At 37.6% G+C, this 13,243-nt stretch overlaps 1 protein-coding gene across 1 annotated transcript in view; it reads right to left on the bottom strand.

The window, feature by feature from the left end:
- Positions 1-13,243, bottom strand: part of SVEP1 (sushi, von Willebrand factor type A, EGF and pentraxin domain containing 1) — a gene marked incomplete at its 5' end in the record, with an annotated part of 158,571 nt that overhangs the window by 91,636 nt on the left and 53,692 nt on the right. The window contains 4 exons of the mRNA XM_014534453.1: positions 912-1,109; positions 2,205-2,384; positions 9,212-9,391; positions 10,273-10,431. Coding sequence (XP_014389939.1) covers positions 912-1,109; positions 2,205-2,384; positions 9,212-9,391; positions 10,273-10,431 — 717 coding nt within the window. The remainder of the gene's footprint in view (positions 1-911; positions 1,110-2,204; positions 2,385-9,211; positions 9,392-10,272; positions 10,432-13,243) is intronic.

Raw genomic sequence — 13,243 nt, 5'->3', positions numbered from 1 at the left:
GCCGCCATCTTGGCTGACAGTTAATTTGCATATCTCGCTGATTAGCCAATGGGAAGGGTAGCGGTCGTACGCCAATTACCATGTTTCTCTTTTATTAGTGTAGATTCTGTCATTAACTTTGGACCTCAGAAACTTCACCAGAAGTAGTGAAAACATGCCTGCCTTATACTCAGGGGCTATTTTTGATCTAAAGGTTCAAGCTTTTCTGTGTATCTGAGGAAAACTTTCTTTTACTGGTAGGAAAATTCTGCTCCTCCACCCCCCTTTTCTCTCTCTTTCTGGAACTCTTCCCACCCCGGGCAAGCCCCCACCGCCCCAGTGTCTAGTGTCCATTGGTTATGCTAATATGGATATTGGGCTTCTCAATTGATCATTGGTATCTCTTAATTTCCATCTGTTTGGTTTCATCAGTTGGAATAGTCAAGTTCTTTATTAGTCTGATTCTAAAGGAACACTCAACTTGGTTATTCAAATCACGAATATTGTTTTCAACATCTGTTCCATGTTTTTGCCCTTCTCTTAGAGATATTCATATTTTTATTTCTAAGAACTCTTGTTTTCAACACCCACCCCTTCATAGCTGTCTGCCTCTGCTGCAAGGAAGATGGCAATGTTCTGTGAATAATGGATGCAGGTCTCAAAATGCATTTAGTCTCACCTGCTTTATATGGGTCAGAAACTCCTCAAAGAATTTCTGCATCTACTGATGCAAAACTTACCTGACTTCCAGTTCCTATATTATGCTTATTTTCATATGTCTTCTGTCATTGCCTGGCATGTTGCAATTGGATTTTGTAAATCCACCATTTATCATGGGTTTGCAGCAAAGTTGCAAAGGATAGTCCCACAATCCACCAACTTGTAATCACATGGGAATTTGGTTTTTAATCTGACGAACATAGAAGACCTACCTTTACAAACAGCTGTCTGAACCCTGGCGCTCCATTTTCCAGAGGTGGTACATTGCAATTCTTCTCTGACTCCAGCTAAAATGTATCCTTCGTGGCAACTTAGCTGACAAACGGTCCCAGGTTTGGCTGGCTGCCTGCCGCAGCTGGCGGGGGACACGATGACACCTTTGGGCGTCTGAAAGGTGGCGCACTGGCGCTCTACGGTATGGAATAAGGAAATGAGAGAATGTTCTTTTCGTTCTCACAAATTGCAAATGCCACACATTCTCTTTACCCAACAAAAGTACTGACAACGCTGGTCAGGCCAATGTCTTTCAGTACTTATAACAGTAGGTATGGCATTGTTACTGCACTGAGTATTTGTTTAATAGTACATTTTATTCCTCTGTATCAGAGCGATCATCTCTTCTCGGTATGATAACATCAGTTTTTCTGAGCCTGCACAGTGAGGGTCGACTGTAAATGAATCCCCTAGTAAGTCCAATGTCCCTCCTGGTCACGCCCTCCCTTATGATCACCCAAGAATCGAGTACTAGATTATACTAGAATAAAGGTGTAAATCAATTTTGGACGACCTGGCATATTTATAGCATCTAGTTTTCCCATCTTAGGTCCTGGCACATCTTAATTTTTTCCATACATGTAGTTCTTCTTCTCCCTTTTTTTGGAAGTTGTGTATTTCATTACATACCTGCTAATACTCCTAGGTTACTGTATCTGACACATAGTAAGGTTTCACTAAATAGTAGTTGTAAACATCTCATCATATTATCATAACTATTGTTATTTGTATCTACAGTGTATAAGAAGCAGAAAACTGAACAAGCTACTGAATTTATTCATTCGGGACCCAACTGCAGTAGCGAGATGTCACAGCTCTTAGTGAAGGACAAGGCAGAATATATGATGAATTTTATGGTCCATCTTAAGATTCATTAGTTCATAATTCAGTCCTCTCATCAACAAGGTAAAAGTAAATTGTGTTTATCAAAGTGATGGAATTGTATAGCATTTCCTTTAAAAAAAAACACATCAAAATTGGCCCCATTTTTTTTTAAAAAGGATTTAAAGCTGTAAACTTCAGTGACTTGGAAAATTAGAAGGCTTTTCACCAGTGAAGGGGAATAAAACAACATTTATTTATATGCCTATATTTCTGTGCATCTGTATATATGGTTTTGTATTTATAGTCATTATGAGTCAATTTTTAGTTCTAAGTCTTCACAGAAAACAGGGGAATTAGAGAGCAAGAAAAACGAATCACGAAAGGCGCCATACCTTCCAGAAACTTACCCACACAGCGAGGTTCTAAACTATCCCACTGGGCGTTTCCTTGACAGGTCAGCTTAGCACTTCCTTCTAGTCTGTACCCTTCATTGCAGGTAACCAAACACGTTGTCTTGTAGGACATTTCCCCTGTGGAACAGCTCAGGCGGCCATGTCTGGGTTGGCGGAGACGAGGGCATGTTCTTACTATATAAAATGAAAACTATTAGATCACATGTTACTGAATAAGGACAAAAATGATCATTATAAGTTTAATAACGCTGACACATTGCAAGCAAGAAAAGGCCCTTTTCTTAAAATGGCAAAGAGCAAAACATACCATTATTTTTTGAGTTAGTGCTAGACAATTAATAGCCTGTGTTTTACCAAATGCATTGCCCAAGCAATCTCACTGTGTTCAGCCATCTACCCATAGATAGGAAACTTAAGCTGTCTCTAAGGAGTCTGGTCCTAAATCGGGGGTGGGGAACCATTTTTCTGCCAAGGGCCATTTGGATATTTATAACATCATTTGCAGGCCATACAAAATTATCACCTTAAAAATTAGCCTGCTCTATTTGGTCAGACATTTAGTTAACTCACCCCTAATGCCTTGGCAGGGCCAGACCAAATGATTTCGAGGGCCCGACATTCCCCACCCCTAACCTAAATGGATGATGATGCCTATAGACAGGGGGTGCTTGACAAAGGCCTTGGCTGTGATTTTCCAGGCTGTATTCCAACAAAAGGAAGCGGACAGAGATTCCAGGTTGATGAGCAACTCGATTCTCAGATCTCATGGGCATGTCCTGGGGCTTTTAATGATCCCAGGATCTGCAAAGCAGCTCAACCCTTGCAATCTTAAATTCCAGTATTCTATCCTCTGACGACAACTCTTGTCCTTTTAGCATTTTCACTCCATTTTCCCAGACATTTACTGTAAATCCTAGATCATGATGCTATCTTGATGTAGGCATTAACATTGATTTGTTTGTTTTTTTGCTACTCCAGCGAAGAATGCTACTTGCCCACCCCAGAAGCATTCTTCCTAGTTTATTCAGCATAATAATATTCACAGCTAGAAGACAATTCCCCACTTCCATCACAAGAAATGACAGTCAATGAGAGAAAAGCTGAAGTTGTGTGGAACTTCTGGACAAGTTTTTTAAAGGGGACTGTCTCAATTGAGAGAGTACTTTTTTGCCTTCCCCTTCCTTCTCCTTTTTTGTCTTAAAATACAGACATGAGGGATAGTACTCCAGCATATTATAGTATAAGTATAGGCATGCGACTCCTGTCATACACAGAGATATGAGGAGGGAAAGAGAGTGGATTCCTGTTGAATATGTCAAAGGGTGGGTGCATATAATCATTTTAATAGTTTACAGATATAATCCTACGGCATCAGGAATTATACAAAAACCAAAAACAACTCCTACAAAGGAACAAAGTTCAGTTTGCTCTCAGACAGCACTACTGCAACACAAAAGGCCAGAAGGTGACATAGCAAACTCTAGACATTTTTGAACAAAATCATTTGGATTCAATTTTATTGGGACTCTGGGTAAAATGTATTTTTTTCCTTTCTTTTACTTTTCTGCATTTTCCAATTTTTAAATATCAAACACATATTTATTTCTTATGAAAGCTTAATTTTAAAATAATAGGAAAGAAAGCTGGAGCAAATATTCAGTGTATATTCAACCAAAGTCATTTTTTAAATAAAATATACTGTGAAGTAACCCATTCAAATGATATTAGTCAACAGAGCATAAATACTGGGTGCATTAAATGTATGTTTAGGATTGATTGCTCCTTAGAGAAAATTCAAGAATTAGATGAAAGGGGAAGCCATAAAGCCTAGCTTTTTAGTCCCTGGGATGGTTTGAAAAAAGTCAATTATCAATGACAACAAAACAGAAATCTTTTGCCTTCCACACTGGATTTTTATTAAGTGTGTCCATCACATAAGTAGAATCTTTATTAAATGTGTATATCAAGGTTATTTTGCCTTCCACATTCTGACTTTCACTGAGTGTGTCCATCATGTGTAGCATAATGCCAGGTGCTAGGAGGGATTAAAAGATGAATAAGATAAATTCCTGCCCAGCTGGTGTGGCTCAGTGGTTGAGCATTGACCCATGAACCAGGAGGGTTGATCGATTCCTGGTCAGGGCACATGCCCAGGTTGTGGGCTCAATCCCCAGTAGGAAGCATTCAGGAGGCATCATTGACCTCTCTCTCTCTCTCTCTCTCTCTCTCTCTCTCTCTCCCACACTTCCTCTCTGAAATCAATAAAAAATTAAAAAAAATAAGATAAATTCCTATGATCATGATACATAAAATCTGAAAAAATATATTAAACAACTGCTTTTAGAGTCAATATACTGCTTAAATCACTCTGGCTTTCCAAGCGGAGACAAGATGGATTTACAACATCTCTCAAGAGTACTGAGAGTAAATTACATTTGGTGTTTCATACACATGCAAATTATATTGCTTCTCATATGTTGGTTTTAATAAGTTTTCAGTGTTCCTCAGGGAAAACAAAGGATTCAATAATTCCTATTTAGTCTTCAACATTTTATACTCCTTGTCAATCAAGAATGGCCATTTATTATCATTTTTAATAGGAACATGCTTATTTGTTTCAATTCCGAAAAACTCTACAAATGTTTCTTGACTTACATTCATGTTAAAGCAATCCTTAAATATAGTCTTTTTAGAAAACAGCAATATAGTCTGTTAGAGAATAGTCTACTATGTAGTAGATAATGTAAGATCTTCCTCTGGTTTTCATTTAAAAGATAATTCGATTTTCCCCAGACACACACTTCCTGTCAACCTCAAATTGTGATAGTATCCGTACTAACAATACAATAAATCTGATGTTAAGTGTAGGATTCTCATTGTTGTTTGAACCCTTTTCTCAGAAAAAAAATACCTCCATAAAATTTGATGTACTGTGATGTTGTGGTATAACTAGTTATTATTGAGAAGCCACAAAGGAATCCTTACAAGTTGGATTCAGATAAAATTGAAAAAGAGTATAAGTCCTTATGAAGAGTATATAAGAGGAATAAGAATCAGTATCTAACACTATAAAATATTAATGATGTAACATTACATGTGTAAAAGGCTTTATATTTTACACTGGTCTTTCATTTTAGCCTCAATATTATAAACCTTTTTAAGAAAAAAAGACACTAACATTATTTTCTGTCCTTATAATTAGATTTAAATTAGATCTGTAAAATATTACTCTCTCCATACTACCCAGCCTGAAAAGAAGTGAATGGCCACACAATGACCACTTTTCATTTAATTCCAGATGCCCCAACTATAAGGCACACCATAATTTTGAGCCACTAATAAAGAAATGATAATATCTATAAACACTTAATGCCACTATAAGATGCATCTCAGGTTTAGAGATATTTAAATATGGGGGGAAAGTGTTTTAGAATTAATGAAATATGCTTTTTCATAGAACAATAAGTAATTAAATCCCTTAATGATGAGCCAGAGGAAGAGTCTGAATAGGAAATATCTCCATTCAGGACAACTTTTTACACTGGAAAGTTAGGTAGATGTCTTTGGGAGTGAAATTGAAGGGATCTTAGGAAGATCCACTGTCCTGTAGCATATCTCCTTCTTTGACTAACGTTCTTTTATTTAATAATAGGATACCAACTCAAATAATATAAAAGAGAACAAGCCTTTTAAAAATGCAAATGCATAATAGGAAGTGACACAAGCAGATCATCAAGGTGCCTATTTATCAATGTACTTATCAATATGTGTATTTGTTCAAGTGTTCAATCATTCACCAGAGGTATAAGCAAGAATTGAAGGGGAAAAGGTATATTCTGTGCTCACAATGAACTCCGTCTAACTGAAGTGAGAGAGTGTTAAATAATAAAAGTAAGTGTGGTGGTCTGTATTATAACAAGTTGGCTCAGCTGAGAAACACCTTTTCAAAATCTCCTCACGTGGACCAGGTAAGGGTTGGTCAAAAGAACTTGCACTAGATTTGGAAGGTGGGAGGAGGAGTACCCATTGTATCTAGACTCAATGATAGACAAATGCAGACATGTCCTATGGGTCCCAGCTTGTCTTTGCTCGTTTCCACCCCACATCCTGACTGCTGACACTGTTAGCCAAAGGTGGCGCCAAGTTCATGGCTGGCCGGGTTCGTGGCTGTAGAGCATCAGGGTGTGGCTACACAGAGGCAAAGCTTCTTAGACTCCCCAACACATTTCTCCCTTGTGTTCCATTTCAGCAGCTGGACGGCTTGGATTCTCATACTGGACTGGCAGTTAACTTCTCTGATACTCCAACTTCTCTTCTGGAACTTCCATTTTCCAGCTCCTTCCAAAATTGTGTGAGGTCTGATTCCTAAATCAGTTCCTTATCCCCCAACGTGCATGGTGTGTTTCCTGTGCTTTCCTGCCTGACCCTGACACACAGAGCACAAGGGCTAGAACGAGTGGAGGACAGGCCTGTGGACGCACATGCAGAGGTTAAATGTCACCCCTCTAAGCCAGGGAGGAGGTTGGCAACGGGGAGGGTTTCTACATAGGGACCAAGAGCAAAGGCAGGATGACTGAACAATCAAAGCTGTGGGAACAAAGGGATGGCTTCCTGAGAGGGCGTGGCCATGTCTTCTGGATGCTAGTGTAGGATGTGGATTGTGGGGGATAAAGAGAAAGGGCCCGTCCTTATCCTAAGGGGGTTGTCCACCTGCTTTTCTCACTCTCTTTGGAAGGCCAGTAAGTGGAAAGTTAAAATGTAATGTTTTCCACCCTCTACAATGAGGTCTTTGGAAGAAGGCGTAGAGATTTTAACTGTTGACTTTACAGGAATATTTCTTTTAAATTTACATGCCTTTTTTCCCCCAATTACAGTTTGCATTCAATATTATTTTGCATTAGTATTGGGTGTATAGCATAGTGGTTAGACAATCACATACTTTACAAAGTATTCCCCCTGATATTTCCAGTCCCTACCTGGTACCATACATAGTTATTATGATATTATTTACTAAGAGATTTTCTATGATTAACTTTTTCAGTAATGGGATGTGACCTTTTACCATTAGAAATCATGTGACTGAAAATGTCTTCCCACATAAAAAGCAGCTTGTCTGAATTTAGAGATCTAGAGTCTACTGCTTTTGTCTTCTAATATTTGGAATGGCTAGTAAGGGGCAAAAGTTTCTATTTTTCCAGGGCATTCAGAAATTTCACTAAGATTATTTCCAGACATGGATCTGTTTTTAAGATTTTTTTTCTGGCACACAGCAAGTGATTTTAAACTGAACATCAAAGATTTTTAATTGTGTGTATTTTCAAGATTTCTGATTAGGGATATATTATGTAATCTTCTGTTAGGGTTTCTCCTCCACTCCATTCTCTTTCTGGATTCCTAATACAAGAAGAGTCTATTTCCTGTGACTATTCTCATGTCTCTTTAGACTTTCATATATTTATTTTAATCTTTGAAATTTTGCCCTATTTTCAGAATTTCATGAGTTGATTTTCTAACTTATTAATTTGACTCTTAACTATGTCCACTCATTGTGTCAGCAATCTTTTTGTTTGTTTCCTAAGAAATATTTTTGCGTTCAGATTACTCCCATTTCTTGGAATTCTGGTCTTATTTTAGTAATGTAACTGCCTTTGAATCTCAGAGATTCTATGTTTTCCCCTTTCTTTCAGGTCTCCTTTGTTCAATTTTCTGATTCTCTTCATTTTTTCCTTGTCTTTTCGTAGATGTAAATGAGAATCTGGACTGGGACCTGACTTAGACAAATTCACATTTATAGATGGGTTCATATCAGTAGCAGATAAAAATAAACAGAGGAGGTCTCCTGGGGTTCACATATGACCTTGCGGTGGTGGGCTTCCCTTCTGGGTGCTGGAGCCAAGAGAAGACCAGAAGACAGAACTCCTTACCCTAATCCAGTGAGCTGAGCGATGGGGGCGGGGGGGGGGGGGGGGGGGGTGGTCTGGGAGCAGTCAAATCCTCAGCAAAGTGTATTGCCAAAGGATGCTGCCAAGGGGATGGGGATAGGTTGCCAGATTCAGAAAACAACAAAATGCCACAAACAAATTAGGATATCTAGTTAAATGTGAATTTCACAAAAATCAACAAATAATTTTTAGTATAAGTAGATTCCAAATTTGGTATTAGAGTTATACTAAAAAAAATTATTTGTTGTTTATCTAAAATTCCCATTTAACTGGGGGTCCTGTATTTCATCTGGCAGCCCTAGATAGGGGGTGAATACTGTCTTCAGCAGCTTCATGGGCAAGGATTCTCAAGTCCTTCACCTTGTTCCCCTCTTACCTTTCCTTTGATAGCTTTCTCTTCCAACCCTACTGGTGAAACCTTAGGAAGTTGCCCATGCAACAGTTGTAAGAAGTAGGGAAGTTGATCACAGAGATGGCAAGATTGGAAGTGAACTTGGGTACCATTCTGTTTGTTGTTTCCTTGTATTTAATGTGGGATCCTTAGGTTCTACCCGAGTTACTGTCCCCTTTTCTATGGGCCTGACTGCTCTTTGAGATTTCCCTTTAGCAAATTCCCACTTTCTCTAGCACGCTGCTATTCCAAGTGCAGGTTAGAGATGGGTAAGTTAGCTAATTGCTCCTACTGCAGGCTATTGGTGTGGTTCCCTAAGTCCCGCGATCACAGCTGGCACCAAAATCCCCTCTGATCATCCCAAAACTTCCCCTGGCACCCAGTCTTGGCTGCTTAAAATCCGAGGTTTAGGGTAACCTGTCCATTTCCTTCCCAGGCAGGCCCTTCCTTTGCTTGTTCACAGAAGAATTATAAAGGGCATGATTCATAATGATGTGGTCAATTGAACTTAGTAGTTCTAACTTCAAACTTCCTATAATTTTTTTTCTTTCTGTGGTCTGTGGTCTATGAAATTAAAAGAAACAAAGAACTTACTGGTCCATTAGAGTTTAAGTCAAGGAACTCAAGCAAGACAATCAATAAACAATGTGAATGGGTAATCTGCATACCTTTGCAGGAGCTCTCTGAACCGGACCACAAACCATTGGGTTGACACAAGCGGATGCTGCTTCCCACGAGGTCAAATCCAGGGTGACATCGGACCCCACAGGCTGCATTGAAGTGGTTGTGGCAAGTGTTTTGGATAAAGTAACCGTTTTCTGGAGGCTTCAGGGCAGGGCAGTGCACAACTAATGTTTATAAAAGTAAAATGAAAAAGCAAAGTTAGCCTTTGTCTGTGAAGCATCCACTACCCCCCACTTTTGGGGGACAAATTTAGGGTGACGTCGGACCCCACACACTTCTTTGGTTTAAGAGGACAGTTTATAGATACGGCTAATTTACCCACCAAATTCCCACTTGCATTTGAATTTCTAAGCGCGTACTGTATCTGGAAGAACCCATATATCTAATTTCCACTGGGTATTTACTCCCACTTAAAATTTAAAAACAAATTAAATATTATTTGGTATCCTTTAAACATTTTTATTTTGATGTATATTTGGATATAAAATTTTCTAGTTATTAGCCTTCCTATGCCATTAGTTATTTTCTTTCTTAATTAAGGTTGCATGAAATAAAAACCAGATAAGGCCAACAAAGGGGTGTCTGCTTCAAATCTCAAGAGTCACAGTTTCTTGTACATGTTATAGGCTAATTAAATGTTTTTAATTTTTGATATGAATAACACTGAGACACTTACTCTACTTATAAAAATACTTTCTTTAAATGAATTTAACTATCACCCAACTTGTTTGTTACTCAAATTTGTTGTTAAAAAATTTTGGCTTTTTTCTTTAGATTCATTTGAGATCTTTTCCAAGTGGGTAAATCTTTCTGTTTTCATAGTTATATTACTCCTGGCTCAGATCTCCTTTCTCCGGAGCAAGAAACGGGTGTTCAGTGATAAGAAATGCTACTTAATAAGAGCAAAGACTCCCCCCACCTGATATGATTAGAGAAAGAAACACTAAAGATCGTTTTTAAATGAATTGGATGAAAATACCAGCATCCTATCCCTCCAAGAGACCCATTTTTCTATTTCCTGTTTGCCCAGGGCGGGCAGGCTTACCCTCGCAGGTCTGGCCGGATGCCCGGTAGCCCTCTTTGCAGACGCAGTCCTCAGGGGACGTACTTCCAGGTGGAGAGGTGTGATTTTCATCAGGACACGGAAGGCAAGTGCTGATGCCCCCTGGCACACCTTCTGGTTTGAATGTCCCTGGCGGGCAAGCTGTGGGCAGGCCAGAGAAGTCCATTTTATGTGGTGCATCAATTGATAATTAGCAACATTTTTGAGACTAATTAGAGAGAAAAACCAAACAACAGCTTTTCATAGTAAAAATCATATAATTCAAGAAAGGACAGTTGCTACGTTTGTTTTGTTTTGTTTTGTTTTTTAAAGAATGATGGAGTTTGTTATTTGCAGGTTATGAAGTGGCCTGTTCTGTCCCACAATTAGGTACAATTACAACACAGCACAGCATGATATGTCTGAGCTTTTTTGTGGGAAAACTCCAAATAGCAATGCATATAAAGGGACTAAAAGAAACGAATGACACTGGCTGCATAAAAACATCATCATAATAGGTATGCTCCATATTCCATCTCTGCCCCCGCTAACCTGTGTATCTTCATCTTCCCCACTGCACCCCCAGCACCCTCTCCCAGCAGATATGCAAAAAGCACTAAGCCCATACTTTCTGTTCTGAGACCTTGACAAAGGACAGGAGAAAGTGAAGGGCTTGAGGAAGATAATTCAACTGATGGGAAATAGGCCCTTTGAAGAAACAAGAGTTAGAACCTTGTTTTCCCCAGGCTGAAGAAAAAAAAGAAAAAAACATTAAAAGCAGGATCTAACTGACCTTGCTTCATAGCCTCCCTTTGCACTGACAACATGGCTTTGAATTTGTCACTTATTCTCTCTGGAGTTACACATCTATAAAATAACTCAAAGTTAAGAATTCAATAGTGAAGAAATTGTGGAATAAAGGGACTGGCAGTGCTCAGTTATTTCAATTGAATGTAGCTCAGTCAAGTATGCATTTGATTCTTTAAAAACAATAGCAACTAAGTACTGTGCATCAATATGATGACATCTTATGTAAACTCAGTTAATCCTCACAGTTTTATAAGTAATATTAATAATTACAATGTTGTTACTGAATGCATTAATTTAATTGTTTTATGACAATTTTAAAGAAGAGAAAATGAAAGCTTAAAGAGATATGAAGACTTGACTAATATTACTCAATTAGTAAGTGACAGAGCTAGAATTTTTGTTTAGACCATAACATTGATTTACTGGTGAATTTTTATGACAAAAATTCAAAATTACATGTATCTTGCTCTTAATTAGCAAGTCAAATATTTTTTTTTCTTATTTGGGGTAATTTATTTATTTATTTATTTATTTTTTTAATTTCAAATATTTTTAAATGGTAGCATACTCCCTCTTTCTATTGTTATTTGTTTAAGGCCTATTTCGAGGTAATAAGCTTTGACTTATTTATTTTTTTAAAGAATTTATTTTTTTAAGGTTTACAATAAAATTGAAATAAAGGTTGCAGTCGCAATTTAAAGAAAATATTGATGCAGCATTTATTATGTCCCAAGGACTATTCTACGTACTTTAAATATTATCTTTTTAATCTCCTTAAGGACCTATGAAGCAAATAATATTATTAATCTCAATTTATAGATGAGAAAAGTAAGGTACCAAGAGGTTAAATCACTGCCAAAGTTACACACTGAGTAAGTGGAAGAATTGGGATTTGAACCCAGATTATCTGGATCCAAAGGCCATGTTTTGTTTTTTTTTGGTAATCCTCATCTGATTTTTGGAGAGAGTGGAAGGGAGAGGGAGAAACAGAGAGAGAGAGAAACATCGATGTGAAAGAGGTACATTCATTGATTGCCCCCCACACAGTCCCAATGAGGGCCGGGGATCGAGCCAGCAACAGAGGTATATGCTCCAGAGCAGAACTGAACCTGGGACCCTTCAGTCCGAGGGCCAACGCTCTATCCACTGAGCCAAACCAGCTGGGGCCCAAAAGGCATGTTCTTCACTACTGCATGTGCTGTGCCTCAAACCAAGGTTTCCTGTCTTAACCATTATAATATGCTAAAAATATAATCATTATTGAGAGACAAGGTTTATAACATAATGTAATTATTAGAAAAATAACATTCTAAAATTCTTAATTATATTTTAAAACAGGATAACATTGTTGCATGACATATAGTAGAAAATTCTAGAATTAGATTGATTTATTATTATTTAAGAATGAGAAACATTTTAAAATAATTATAATGATAATATGCAAAATGCTTCAGCAGAAAGGGAACATTGCTGCAAAGCATGATATTAAATATTGAATTATTATTGAATTATTCATATTACTGAATATTTCTTTCTAGAAAAAGTTCAATAAATATTTGTGCAGACCCTCAAGAAGATGCAAGACTACATGATCTCCTTTAAACAGATATCAGTAGCTGTAGGAGAAAATGATTAAGTTGTAAATGCACAAATGGAAAAGAAAATATACACTGTAATACAAAATTAAAATTGTCATTGGATGCAGTAAAAAGAAGCCGTAAAGCTCCAGAACAACAGAACTGAGTAGACTCAGGAGAAGTAATAGTTGTGATATTAATGCAAGTATTTATTCCTTACCTGAAGCTTAAGAGGAAAAAAACAAAAACCTCATCAAATTCTAGGCAAAATTAATAAAAAGTGATTCACACCCAGGATAAAGAAAAGTATCACAACCATCTAGGTAAGAAAAACAAGTTACTTACAAATGGGAAAGTCAAACTGATATTTCATTTTTCCTGTACAAAAACAAATGCCAGGAAAAAGATATACAACTACATGGGAGAATATTATAAACCCCAATTCCATTTCTGAGCAAGTTATTGGTAAATATGAGGAAAGAGAAAGACATTCGAGGATATGTATGATTTCTGGAAATAAAGATGTATTTCACTGATTGAAAATAAAGAACTCAGGACATGGACAACAGGGGGATGGGCATGAGTGT

The sequence above is a fragment of the Myotis brandtii genome, unplaced genomic scaffold (assembly GCF_000412655.1).
Source record: "Myotis brandtii unplaced genomic scaffold, ASM41265v1 scaffold13, whole genome shotgun sequence".
In the NCBI taxonomy this organism is placed as follows: domain Eukaryota; kingdom Metazoa; phylum Chordata; class Mammalia; order Chiroptera; family Vespertilionidae; genus Myotis; species Myotis brandtii.
The sequence above is the reverse complement of the archived record's forward strand: the minus strand, read 5'-3'. Positions and strand labels throughout refer to the sequence as shown.